This window comes from Bidens hawaiensis, unplaced genomic scaffold (assembly GCF_021521415.1).
Source record: "Bidens hawaiensis isolate Kalapana, Puna unplaced genomic scaffold, B.hawaiensis_p1.1 tig00004748_1, whole genome shotgun sequence".
In the NCBI taxonomy this organism is placed as follows: domain Eukaryota; kingdom Viridiplantae; phylum Streptophyta; class Magnoliopsida; order Asterales; family Asteraceae; genus Bidens; species Bidens hawaiensis.
Genome location: NW_027491294.1, coordinates 1368310 through 1382455, shown reverse-complemented (window position 1 = coordinate 1382455; position 14146 = coordinate 1368310). Strand labels below are relative to the sequence as shown.

General features: G+C 38.3%; 2 protein-coding genes across 2 annotated transcripts; both read left to right on the top strand.

Annotated features, from left to right (window-relative positions):
* The first annotated feature begins 476 nt into the window (after nt 1-476).
* LOC143627922 (large ribosomal subunit protein eL21z/eL21y-like) lies at nt 477-2337 on the top strand. The gene is made up of 2 exons (XM_077097637.1): nt 477-809; nt 1921-2337. Exons 1-2 carry the CDS (start codon nt 573-575, stop codon nt 2176-2178), a joined length of 495 nt encoding a protein of 164 aa, XP_076953752.1. The 5' UTR covers nt 477-572; the 3' UTR covers nt 2179-2337.
* An 848-nt stretch (nt 2338-3185) lies between these two features.
* Nucleotides 3186-12881, top strand: LOC143627983 (mRNA-decapping enzyme-like protein). Its single transcript, XM_077097684.1, has 8 exons — nt 3186-3401; nt 4514-4554; nt 4795-4844; nt 5021-5165; nt 6079-6129; nt 6405-6528; nt 6606-7025; nt 12751-12881. The coding sequence occupies exons 1-8, from the start codon at nt 3240-3242 to the stop codon at nt 12805-12807; spliced, it is 1050 nt and encodes a 349-aa protein (XP_076953799.1). The 5' UTR covers nt 3186-3239; the 3' UTR covers nt 12808-12881.
* The last annotated feature ends 1265 nt before the right edge of the window (nt 12882-14146 follow it).

The following is a 14146-nucleotide window of genomic DNA, read 5'->3' as shown; positions in this document are numbered from 1 at the left end:
AACTCCACGGTTAAGCGTGCTTAGGTGGAAGTAGTACTAGGATGGTTGACCTCCTGGGAAGTCTTCATCTGGGCAATCAAAAACAAATATTTGAGCTCTTCGTGGGGGAGAGCGGACAATATTGGTGCAAGGGACCGGATGTTACACGATTAGACTCAGACTGCACTAGAACCCGTTTTGCACACCTTTAGTCAAAATCAAAACCTTGTGGTTAGAGATGCACAAAACACCCAGTTCCGGACCCTATACCTGGTCACAACCCAACTATACCCGGAACCTATTCCTGCCTGATCCGCATTTTAACTTTTCTTAGCCATACCCGAAACCGGTTCCAATTCATATAAATATCCGCTTTGTGCACCTTTTGGTTTGCCCATTAGGCCCGAACAAAACAGGCTTCCTCAAACTCAAAACAGCCCAATATCACAAGGCCTAATACCTAATAGTAATAATCATAATCCGAAACCCTAATTAAATTCCCAGCAGCCCCTCTTTTATATACACACCTAGGGTTTAAGTAACCCACAGCTGACGGCGGGCGGCCACTTAACGATCAAGAACCAGAGTGGAAGATGCCGGCCGGACATGGATTGAGGTCTCGAACCAGAGACTTGTTCGCCAGAGGGTTCAGGAAGAAGGGTACCATTCATCTATCAACATACCTCAGAACCTATCATGTTGGAGATTATGTGGATATTAAGGTCAATGGAGCCGTGCACAAAGGTATGCCGCATAAGTTCTACCATGGACGTACTGGTCAGGTCTGGAACGTTACCAAACGCGCCATTGGTGTCGAAATGAATAAGCAGGTCTGTTTCTTACTCTATCTGTTTTAACTTGTATGTGATTATTAGATCTGTAAAGATAATTATATGAGGGTTTTAGTTTGTTGTGATATTTGATTGGATTAACAGTTGGTGTATGGTGTGGAATTTAGAATTTAGATATAGAAATGCTGAAAGAAATTAGTGTTTTTTTTGTAGAATTTTGGATTTAAGAGTTTTGAGGTTCTTTAATTTTATGTACAGATGACTTATCATGAATAGTGATAGCTAATATACTATAACTCATTAGATGATAATATTATACATTATAAAGTTGGTTACTTTTTTGTTCATATTAAGAATATCGCTATTCTTCATATTCAAAGCCCCTTGTCGGGTTTGAACCAAGGGCTTATGTGTTACAATGGGATTACTCTAAAACTCAGTTAAAAAAAGGTATAACGAAATATGGCTGTCCGCTAGCTGAGCCATTACCCGAGCCTAGCTTGGATTGAGCTTGACTCTGTTACGAAAATCAGTCGGCGTGGCTCAGGTTGTTTCAAATCAAGTTTTTTAGCTGGTTTTATTTGAGGTTTTATCGAGCGAGCTATGTGTCTCGAGCGTTTTGAACTGATTTGTGTAAAACTTTAGGATTTAGTTATAAGAAACTAAAGTGACATCTTGTATATTAAGAAGTGATTTCCATTGGGTGTAATATTTAGTGTTATAAGTTGCATATCTTATTAAGTATTCAATTTGCTAGAAAAGTGACTGGTAGGGGTTTAAAGGAGTTTAGAAGACTTGCTAGATGCTCGACTCCAGCTTATATTTAGGGGTTTGGTTGAAAATGAAAAATCGATTTGTAACTGAAAGATTGAACCAAAATAGAGCACGTTAAAATGATTTTGGCTCTAATTTCTCTATATTCTACAAAGAAAAATATCTGTTTAAAAATTTTAAACTTGATTGTAAATCCTTAAAACTAAACCTGAACCGAAAACCAAAGTGCATGCATTTCCAAAAATTTAATTCTTGTATTTTTATTGGTTTGAGCCTAGTACCGACCAATGCCAATGATCAGTAAAATAATAAACCATTTTGATCTGTACTTATTATGCCTTCTGTTGTTACTTAATATTTGTATTGGTTTATGCAGGTTGGTAACAGAATCATCAAGAAGAGGATCCACGTGCGAATTGAGCATGTGATGCCGTCAAGGTGCACCGAAGAATTCAAGCTACGGGTTAAGAAGAACGACCAGTTGAAAGCTGAGGCCAAGGCTAAGGGTGTGGTGATTAGTACCAAAAGACAACCGTTGGGTCCCAAGCCCGGGTTTATGGTTGAGGGTACTACCTTGGAGACCGTTACTGCCATTCCATATGATGTTGTCAACGATCTCAAAGGTGGATACTAGTTTAAAAATGTTTGTCTGTGGTCATGATTATTTTGTTTTTGATACATTTGAAGACATCGGAACCAGTTTTTGTTTTTCGGTTATTATTTATAGTTTAGACCTGTCTTGTTTTGTTCTAAATTTTTAGGAAGTCGATTGTTTGGAATGAGTTATATTTTACCAAGCATCACTTTGCATTTATCTTTTATATGGGCTTGAAACAAATTTATGTGTTGTGTAAGTGGCCCTTAAATGTGTTACGGATCAAATTAGTTGACTATGTTTTAATTTAATGAGTTAATATTAAAAGATACTTAAGGTTACCTTTTGATCATTAGTGGTTATGAACCATTAGGAGATAGCCTCATAATGATCATAAAAAGACTACCAAACAACCTCATAACTATGAAAGAATCATCTAATTATTAAAATAATGCGTGTTTTATATTTGTTAATTGATAGAGCATTTGGTACTATTATAGTATTACATATCCGGAATCAATAGATAGATCTACCAGATCAGACGGTTTATCAGTTAGCATTTTGTTTTGACGAATCAAACCAGTTTTCTTATTTATGTATCTTTAAAGTATTAGTTTGCATAAAAAATTCTAAAACAAGTAAAATAATGATAACACGTTCAAATAACCACGCCGTTTGAAACCAAAATCTATATCTATATATGCTAACATAAATCTATAATAGTTTGTCAATCACACATTTATCTTTATAATTTAAAACCAACTAAATTCTTAAAATTATTTATTACAGTTTATTTATTAATTGATAATTATAAACGTACTTTTAAGAACGAAAATTTAAATATTATTTTTTACATCAATTACTGTAGCACCCGGACCTTAAACTAGTAAACAATAAAATAAACCAGATTTAACATATTAATAATAATAATAATAATAATAATAATAATAATAATAATAATTGGAAGCCACAAAACCAAGCAACCACTCTAACATCTATTTAATTTACGTTCATCATCACCATCGCGTAGAAGGAAACTGACCCACCCGATCAGAAACAAAACACTCGAAGCTGGGTTTAGGGTTTCAGGATCAATCAATATGTCTCAACAAAGTGGTAAATTGATGCCGAATCTGGACCAGAACAGCACGAAGATCCTGAATCTGACGGTGCTTCAACGCATGGATCCTTACATCGAGGAGATCTTAATCACCGCCGCCCACGTCACCTTCTACGAATTCAACGTCGACCTCAATCAATGGGTACTTTACTTTTTTTTTTGTTTTCCCCTACCTTTTCCTACTATTATTACCTTATTATACTTTTCCAACTCTGATTATTATTATTATTATTATTAACTAATTAATAGCTGTGTGAAGATATCATTTTTGTTACTCTTTGTGTAATTGATAATTAATATTAAGCAAGTTAGGGATGTATGTTTTTTTATTCTTAGGGTAGTATAACACACTAACACCTATCATAGACCAAAGATTAACAGAAAAATCTTGTTGATTGTTACTGAATTTTTTATCAAATTAAGTTACAGAGACAAGTTTTGGTTGTGCATATATTATCTCATGAAACTCGCTGTAGGGCTGGCGATTCATGATCTGTTTAAGCCACAATTAGGCTTCACGCTATGGGGTGGGAAGGGGTCTCTCTTGGGGCATCGAAGCCTCTGCACACTGCCGAGGGGCGCTCAAAAGGGGGGGGGGGGCCTTCAGAGCGACCTGCGCCTTTGAGTGCTTTTCATGGCCCTCCTTCTTCTTCTCGCTCTGACTCCCTCTCTCGCTCTCATATACATACATATACGTGTGTGTGTGTGTATTGGGGCGCTAAAGGGGCTTTAAACCACAGTGGGGCGTTATAGGTTGGGGCTTCGATGCCCCCCAGTGCTCACGTGGCGCTGACGTGGCACTGTGGAGGGGCTTCGATGCCCCCCACCATAGTGAACAACCTTAGGAGGTGTTTGGATGAGCTTCTAAAATTTGCTTATTGGTTTTTGAAAAGAAAAAAGTGTTTGGCAAAGCTCCTCCAAAAGCTTTAAATTGGAGCTTTTCAAAAAACAAATAAGCAAATTTAAAACCTCACCCTAACACCCCCTTAAACCTGTTTAATAAAAATTACACAGTAATTTTATATTTTAAATCTGAATAGTTATAATTAGTTGGATAGGCTCCAATGTTTGTCTTTCTTGGTACATGAAACATACAACTGTGTTATGGAGATGAGATATACAGTAGTTAAACGAGTCGTATTCATTTTTGATACTTTTGTTAATTGCGTCGTCATGATGAAAGGTGTTTTTTTTTTCTGTGTGTTAAATGTATTTGAGTTTCTTTTCTTATTTGTTTGTTCTTTTGTTTCTCAGAGTCGCAAGGATGTTGAAGGGTCTCTCTTTGTGGTTAAGAGGTTGCAGTTAATTTGTATTTCTTGTATGCCAATTGCAAGCATTTATAGTTTCCGAGGTTATAAGATCATTATGGCTAATAATGTCTGATTATGCATTATAAGTCAATGACACTAAGTATTGTATTTTTTAATGGTCATATTAAAATATAGAAATAGAAACAAGTTTTTAGATTGATTGCTTTTACGTGAAGAATGAGAAATAATCAATCTAACATTTCAACTTCTTGATTGTAATTACAGGAACACTCAACCGAGGTTCCAGTTTATTGTTATGAATCGACGAAGTACAGGCAAGCTTCCTCTATTTAGTTATTATCTGTGCATTTTTATCGCATTGAATGGCACTGACATAAAATTAAACCAGAAGCATGAAGAACTTTACACTATTCACTGTTAAGTATGTTACATTACTACATATTTGCATTTTTTTTTGTGATTTTTGACATGCTTTATTAACATTTAACAGAAAACCTTGTGGAGAATCTGTTAGGAGATTTTGAGTTTGAACTTCAAGTTCCTTATTTGCTTTATCGAAATGCTTCTCAAGAAGTGAATGGTATTTGGTTCTATAATACACGTGAGTGTGAAGATGTTGCAAACCTTTTTACTAGGTAATTATTGTGATATTCATTTCATTTTTTATGCTAGCTTTACTCAGTGTTTCCAGTTATTAATAATTAACTGCATGATGTCTGTTACTTGAATCTGACTATAATGACGTTTGCTACAATGCAAACAATCTTTTATGGCTTTTAAAAGAACCGAACGAACATGAAGAAACGATTGAACGCGAACAATTAAACGATTGAGGTTTTCCTGTTCGTGTTGGTTCGTTAAAAAAAAGAATGTGTTCATATTCGTTTGCTAACAGTATAAACGAATGGTTCGTGAAGTTCAACGACCAAACATAACTAAGCATAGATGAACAAACATAACTGAGGGAATATTATTTAAAAGTAAATTTAAAAGTAAACATGAATATCAATCTGTTGTGCCTCCAAAGTTAATAAAACTAGACTAAATTGTATTGGAGGTAAATTTAGAAAAAAAATATAAACACGAACAAATTTAAACAATGAACGTAATCAGACCGACATAAACGAATTTAAATGAATGTAAATGAGCGAACATAAACTAATATAAATGAACGAATGTGAACAAATAAAGACAAACGAATTTATATGAACAAACAAGTTATGTGTTCATGTTCGTTGGTTTTTAACTAAGTGAACAAACATAGTTGTTCGTGCTCATTCATATACTAAAAAACGAACTTCCTGCCCAACGTTAGTACACTGAACGTTCGGTTTGTTTACAAGCCTACAACCAACTCGTGATCATGAAACATGAAAGTCTTATCACTTGGAGATATTAACTTTAGATATCTTTAGCTAAATTTCTGTCTTATTTGTCAATGGTTTGTTAGTAGGTCATAACTCTTACTTGATACATGTATCTACTGTCATGTTTTAAGTTCGATTGGCGTAAATAAACTTTTTTCATTAGCATTCTTTTATTTTCCAGGATACTTGGTGCATATTCAAAGGTTCCCCCACAGCAGAAAGTGAGCAAAAGGTAGCTAGTTTTATTATTATGTGTAATTTAAATATTTGATTTTTAAAACTTAATAGCAAGTTGAATTTCATTATTAAAGTTATATTATTTTTCAATAATCTGTTTCGTTAATTAAACAGTTTAAAAGGTATGTGCATCTGTTTGACTCGTTTCATTTTTATGAAATTTTGACCCATTAGAGATAAATATTACTTGAATCGCTCAAATCATACATATAACAGTCAAAATTACGACCTCTAATTATAAATTTTTTAAAATCATGTTTTGTTTTTTAGTGAGTTTGAGGAACTTGAAGCAGTACCTACCTCTGCTGTAATTGAAGGACCACTGGAACCAGGGTTGACCACTTCTCGGTCAACAGACATACCTGAGGATTCTTCGTTTATCAACTTCTTTAACGTACGTATACATCAAGACACATCTTTAATTTCTATTTTCTACATATAATTATCCTACATTAAATTTTATAAATGCAGACTTCTATGAATTTGGGACATAATAACAATATTCAAAATCCCGTTAATCCCATACAACCTTACCGTAATTCAACAGCACCGCCACCTGTAGTCAACAATCCATCATCCGCCACACCAATGCCGCAACGTGACAGTGTTGACCAGGTCAACTCCAGCAACCATTTGACCAATCTTATTAAACCTCTTTCTTTCTTCACACCATCTTCTTCTCCCGCCCCATTGGTCAGACAACCGTCAACATCTGTGCCAGCTGGCGCCCTTCAGCCGCCACTGAATGTTCAAAGAAGTGTCGGTATTCCATTGCTTCAGCCGTTTCCACCACCTGCACCACCGTCATCACTCACTCCTGGTACTTCTGGTCCGTTTTATGGACTGTTGACCCGAGAAAAAGTCAGAGATGCTGTTGTAATGCTTTCACAGGTATTGAAATTTGTTCCTTTTTTTTTGTGAAGTGGTTGACTTTCTGAATCATATTTGGAAGCGGGTCATATGAGTTTGACCAGGGATGACCTCGGTATTTTCCTGATATGTTAAATGCTATTTTCAAATTGTAAACGAACCGAACAAACACGAATGGACATGTTTGTGTTCATTCATATAACTTAAACAAACAAACGATCGAACACAAACAGTTAGACAAACGGGGTTTTGGTTTTGTTTTTTGTGTTTGTTCGTTAAGAAAATAAACTTGTAAACGATCGGACACGAACCGTTAGACGAATGGAGTTTGTTTTTTGTGTTCGTTCGTTAAGAAAACAAACTTTTTCGTGCTCGTTTATGTTTGTGAACAGTATAAACGAACAGTTCATGTATGTAAACTAACGGACATGGATAGACAAACATAATTGAGCTAAAATGAGTTAAAAGTAATGTCAATGTAAAGAAATGGTTGTAGGAAAGTAATGTTTATTACTTGAAGGTGTGTTGAATACATAAGCAACTACATCTATATATACACAACTAAGCCCTAGCTAACAGCCCATAAAAGGCCCATGGGCTTTAACCAACAATATGGGCTAAAACCCTAACTAAAATACAATTAACACTCCTCCTCAAGTTGGAGCATAGATGTTAATCATGCCCAACTTGTTACAAATAAAATCTATCTGAGCTTTCCGGAGCAGTTTAGTTAGAATGTCTGCTAGCTGGAAATTTGTCTTCACATGAACTGGTTGAATGGAAGGAGGATCAATTTGTGTGCCTACTACCCGATCTCTGATAAGGTGGCAGTCGACCTCAATATGTTTTGTCCTCTCATGAAATACTTGATTCTTGGCTATGTGAATAGCTGACTGATTATCACAGTATAACCTCATCAAGTCATTAGAAACAACCCCGAGCTCTCTGAGAAGACGACGAACCCATGTCATCTCTGATGTTACATCTGCCATGGCTTTATACTCCGATTCGGCACTCAACCGGGAAACCGTGTGTTGCTTCTTACTCTTCCATGATACAAGGTTTCCTCCAACAGACACACAATATCCGGTGGTAGTCGAGAAATTGGACAACCTGCCCAATCTGTATCTGAGAACCCTGATATCCGACCATCTCCTTCTTCCGTGAAGGCAGCTACACGACAATGACCCTGATCTAAGTATAATATACCCAAGCCAGGTGAGGTCTTAAGATATCTTAAGACACGAAGGGCAACATCCCAGTAACCGATGTATGGTTTAGCCATAAATTGGCTCAGAACACTGACAGTAAAGAAGATATCCGGTCGTGTGACGGTTAAATAATTAAGTTTACCAACCAGCCGTCTGTATCGCTCAGGATCTTTCATTGGATCTCCTCCTTTTGGGAGGAGTTTCTTTGTAGGAAGCATTGGGGTATCAACAGGTTTACAACCCAGTAAGCCACATTCAGTTAACATATCAAGAACATACTTTCGTTGGGAGAGAAGTATTCCTTGTGGAGAGCGGGATACTTCTATGCCAAGGAAATACCTCAATCGACCTAAGTCGCTGACCTGAAACTGAGACTGAAGAAACTGCCTGAGTTCGGAAATCCCGACCTCGTCATCACCTGTGATTATAATATCATCCACATAAACAACTACGATAATCCTCTTCCCTTTCTGGTGTCTAAAGAAGACAGAGTGATCGTAGGCACTCCGAGTCATCCCAAACTGTCCCATGACACTAGAGAATCGACCAAACCATGCCCTGGGAGACTGTTTAAGACCATATAGAGAACGACGTAGTCTACAAACTTTCGAGGCCTCATCCTCAACGACGAACCCTGGGGGCTGCTCCATATATACCTCCTCCTCAAGAACACCATTAAGAAAGGCGTTCTTGACATCAAGCTGGTGGAGCGGCCAATGATTAATGGCAGCAAGAGCGATGCAAATACGGACAGATGGCATTTTAGCAACCGGAGAGAAAGTTTCATCGTAATCAATGCCATATGCCTGAGAATACCCTTTTGCAACCAACCGAGCCTTTAAGCGGTGTAGGGAGCCATCCGGGTGTAGTTTAACCGTAAACACCCAACGACAACCAACAATACGCTTCCCTTTAGGAAGTGTTTCAAGATCCCATGTATGATTGGACTTTAGAGCCCCAATTTCATCTTCCATAGCCTGTCTCCATCCTGGGTGAGCGAGAGCGCTCATCACATTTTTGGGAATCGGGTAGGAATCAAGGGTAGTGGTGTACGCATGAGATTCAGGAGATAGGTGGGTGTGGCAACATAGTCCTAAATTGGGTAACGAGTACATGTCCGGGGTTCCTTGCGAAAGGAAATAGGTATATCGGGAAGTGGGGCACCAGGAGGATCATAAACAGGTGTGTCAGAGGTTGGTGGATCGGGTAAGGATGTAGTAGTGAGAGGTGTGGATTGCTCAGATGTAGGCGGAGTATCGGAGGGTATTTCGGGGTCGTGGCCAGGGTGTGATTCAAGAGTCGCTGATGTTTGACCCCTACCTCGCCTAGCATATGTGAAAAGCAGTGGCGGAGATTCTGTCGGTGGGTCAGAATCAGAGGAGATTGGATCGGTAGAAGAAACTGACACAGGAATGGTGGGGATGAAGGGAGATGTGGGTATATCGAGGTCAGGAAATGGGTCAGAAACAAGAGTGGAACACTCAGGAAAGTAAGGACAGGGCTCATTAAAAGTGACATCGGCACTAGTAAAGTATCGGTGAAGAGAAGGGCTATAGCACCGATACCCTTTTTGAACCCGTGAGTAACCAACAAAGATACAACGAAGGGCTCGGGGATCAAGTTTGATTGTTTTTGGACGATGATCATGAACATAGGCAACGCAACCAAAGACTTTAGGTGCGAGAGGAAAAGGAGTACCAGTGGGACATAGTACAGAAAACGGTGTTTTACCATGAAGAACGGGTGTGGGCATACGGTTAATCAGATATGCAGCTGTGAGAACGGCATCTCCCCAAAAACGATGAGGGACACGTGATTGGATCATGAGTGTGCGAGCAACATCCAATAGGTGACGATTTTTGCGTTCGGACACACCATTTTGTTGAGATGTATATGCACATGATGATTCATGAATAATACTGTTGTTTTTCAAGTACGAAGAAAAGTCGATGGAAAAATATTCCTTAGCATTATCGGATCGGAAAGTTTTAATGGTGGTGTTAAATTGGTTTTGAACATAAGCATTAAATTCTTGAAATATGGAAAAAATTTCACTACGAGATTTCATCAAATAAATCCAAGTAGTGCGAGAATAGTCATCAATAAAGCTAACAAAATATTCAAAACCCAAAGTAGATTTGGTAGGGCATGGCCCCCATACATCAGAATGCAAAAGTTCAAAACAAAAACTGACTCGAATAGACTCTAGGGGGATAGGGACGTCTGGTATGTTTACCAAGTTGACACGACTCACAATGAAAATTAAAAGACGAAAGTGGTAAATCTGGACGCATTTGCCTCATAACTGCTGTAGAGGGATGACCTAACCGACAGTGGTCCTCCTTGACTGAGGCAGTTGCTGTAGAACATGTAGGACCTGACGGGAAGATTAAGCGGTAGAGGCCTCCAGATTCAAAACCTGTGCCAATCAGACGGTTCGTCCCTAGTTCCTGAAAGATACAGTGAGTAGGATAAAATTTAGCAGAGCAATTGTGTTGTTTAGTAAGTTGGCTTACCGAACAAAGGTTATCGGGAAATTTAGGAACATATAAAATAGACGAGAGGTTTAAGTTGGATGAGGTGTTAATGGATCCAACCCCAGTACAGGACAGGAAGACCCATCAGCCAGTCAAACAGGTTGGTGGGAGATTTTATTAAGGTTGGACAGAATACCCGAGTTCCCAGTCATGTGATGAGTGGCACCCGAATCAATAATCCAAGATGAAGAAAGGCTAGGAAGCGTACCTGAATCGGCCGTATTGGCACATGGGGCAGGAACAGGAGCAGGAGTCTGAGAGGCTAGAAGCTGCTGGAGACGACAATAGTATTCTTCGCTAACTGTGTAGGAGGGAGTGGCGGTTGGACCTGAAGTCTCACCAGCGGCAGCCAAACGAGCTTTGGGACGAGGAGGTGGCTGACTTCCAGGAGGGCGGTTCGGGCAGTCCCATTTCGTATGACCTGGTTCCTTGCAATAGTGACAAACAAGACCACCGCCCCGTCCAATACCCTTTTTGTGGGTCATATGAGAACCTCGACCAGTACCCCGACCAGTAGATGTATATATAGCCGATGTATCAGTAGGAGATAGAGTTGCACCAGGACCATACATTTCCCGCAACAGGTGAAAGGTTGATGCAACTGAAGATGTGGCAGCGGAGTTGCTCAACAGTAGGGGTCGGGCGCTTGATTACTTGGGCGAGATTCCGGCAATGAAGGTCATGACATCCATCTTGGAGTTTCGCTCCTGAATCTTCAAATCAGTAGTGGGTGGAAACATAGTGCGAAGCTCATCTCGAAGTTTGCAGAATCGTGTGAAATAGTCGGTAAATGTAGAATCACCTTGCTCGGCCCGACCATAGGCTTGAACCACAGAGTAAGCATGAGAGATAGACTCCTTAGCCGAAAAGGATGAAGAGAGGTGATCCCACATTTCCTTTACGGTGGAAAAGTTTTGAGCAATAGTAAGGATTTGTGTATCCATAGCATTCCATAGGGCCATTAAGATTCCGCTATCATCAATTTTCCATTCTTTGGTAATCGGGTCCGGGGGTGGTTTAGTGAGATGATCGTCTTTGTCCATACTTTCAAGACCCTTTTGGACAAAGAGACTCCACGAACCCCAATTTTTTGAGTCAAGTTTGACTGGAATGCGAAGAACAGCTGAATAATTAATAATACCTGGAGCAATCTGAGTTTCTGAAGCCTTTTTATCAGCCATTGGATCTGAAAGTTTCTTATTTGAACGAATACACACGTGAACTGAGACAGAAAACTAAAAGGTCCCGAATTGAAAAACTAACAACACAGGGTGGTGCGGAAGCAAAAAATAAGTAACCTGAAAAAAGGACGGCGGCCGGAGGGCGGTGGCGGAGCAGAGGCGGCGCGTGCGGCGGCGGATCGGCGTCGGAATTTTAGGGTTTGCTGATCGGAAGTTGGTGGTGACAGTGAGAGAGGCGGTGACGGCGGAATATGTCTCGAAAAAAGATTTCGAGATCTGGACAGGAGGTTCGGTTTCGGTTTCAGATCTAGGGCCGGCTGGTTCGGTTCAGATTAAGTGGCGGCTAGGTTTGGATCGAGAGCCGTAGCTCTGATACCATGTAAAGAAATGGTTGTAGGAAAGTAATGTTTATTACTTGAAGGTGTGTTGAATACATAAGCAACTACATCTATATATACACAACTAAACCCTAGCTAACAGCCCATAAAAGGCCCATGGGCTTTAACCAACAATATGGGCTAAAACCCTAACTAAAATACAATTAACAGTGAAGAACAATGTGTTGGCCCTTTAAGGTATTAAAACTATACTAGCTTGTAATGGGCCAAAAATTTAAATGACTATAATAAAGATAAAAAGAACGTAAACAAAGGAACTTAATTAAACGTAAACTAGCGAACGCAAAACATATTGATGGGTAAAACCGAACCGTTAACAGGCCCAGTGAGCTCTTAAACACGTACTGTTTCAAAGTTTTTTTTGTAATCAATTTCTATCTGAAGACACTGTTTTTATTTTATTATTTGTTTTTTTGCAGGATAACCAATTCATTGACATGTTTTATCAAGCTTTATTGAAAGTACATCAATCATAACTTGAAGAACTATCTAAAACACTGTAGATTTTGAAGACGTTTATGTTTGTTTTGAACATTGAAGGTTGTTTATGCATGTATTGTCATCCTTTGTTTATTAATGATGATTTGTAACGTTTCATACTTCTGGTTGATAGCACCTAACTTCGCTGATAGCACCTAACTGTCGATAGATTGACCCTTTAGCCCCTTGTGTCCCCCTAAACATTCTCGATACCTCGCTGTTAGACTGGCTCTAAGCTTTACACATCAAGTATTAGCATCCCCTAATCAACTGGGCGGCTCAACCGTTTTGGGCTCAAAGCGAAGTAAAAAATCCGAGTTATTTTTCAACTTTCTTGAGTTCATACCTAATCAACCTATAAACTATCGAAAGCGTAAACAATTAACGGCTACATTTTTGTTGGGAGGGAATTCTTGTAACAGTTTATTTGGAGATAATTTTGATAACATATACCAAGTTAAAGCCCTCAAATAATTAACCACCAAAGGCAGATTGATTGAATACATTGTCAATATGTGTTTCATAAAAAAATTTATGATCAGATTTATGTCTGTTAATTAGTTATAAAGTAACTAGGGGTGTTAGATATAGATTAGTATATGGGCCAAAAGAATTTTATTAATGGTTATGTTTCTTATTCTACAATGATATGACGGGTAAGGTTCTTGTTAATCCTAATAAAGGTTATGTTTTTAACTTGGAGGGAAATTAAAAAAAAAAAAAAAAAAAAAAAAAAAAAGACTAATCAGACTATAATCAAGCCCTCAAACCCTATGGTCTAATTACATTGAAAACTTAGTAAATCTTATGTTGAAAGGTAACACTTAGTTACAATTCATTATCAGTGTTAGTTTTATATTATGTGTTCTAATATGTTGTAGTTTTATATTATGTGTTCTAATATGTTGTTTTGTGTTCTTATGTTGAAAGGTAACACTTGGTGCACGGTTTAAAAGTCAGTGGGCTTTGGGCTTATTTGTTGGAGTCTTGGAAGGTGCATGATACTGGGCTAGGAGCTTAAAAGGGTCAGGCCCAGGTCAAAGCTAGTGAGAGTTAAGGCCCATTTATTGTTTGTGGTGACATATAACGAAGGTTCTCTCCAGATATTAGAGAATAATTCATCTGTTACATATTAACTTTTTTCTCTCTAGTTCAGTATCTCTAGAGTTAGGGTTTCGTATTGTTTCTTCTATATTCTTTGTTAGAAAGGTTGTTGATTTCTGGTTAATAGTTGTATGTGTTTGGTTGATTAAACTTGATTTCACATTGAAATTAAGTGTTCTCTGTATCAAGAAGTTTGTTATTGAATAAGAAGATTTGGATTGTGTTTGTGAC

What these genes read in the sequence shown, in the direction of transcription:
- LOC143627922 (XM_077097637.1), top strand. Translation starts at nt 573, where the DNA reads ATGCCGGCCGGACATGGATTGAGGTCTCGAACCAGAGACTTGTTCGCC. An exon ending in GTGTCGAAATGAATAAGCAG is followed by an intron (nt 810 to 1,920) that starts GTCTGTTTCTTA and finishes TGGTTTATGCAG; the next exon opens with GTTGGTAACAGAATCATCAA.
- LOC143627983 (XM_077097684.1), top strand. Translation starts at nt 3,240, where the DNA reads ATGTCTCAACAAAGTGGTAAATTGATGCCGAATCTGGACCAGAACAGC. An exon ending in ACGTCGACCTCAATCAATGG is followed by an intron (nt 3,402 to 4,513) that starts GTACTTTACTTT and finishes TTTGTTTCTCAG; the next exon opens with AGTCGCAAGGATGTTGAAGG. An exon ending in GTTGCAAACCTTTTTACTAG is followed by an intron (nt 5,166 to 6,078) that starts GTAATTATTGTG and finishes TTTATTTTCCAG; the next exon opens with GATACTTGGTGCATATTCAA.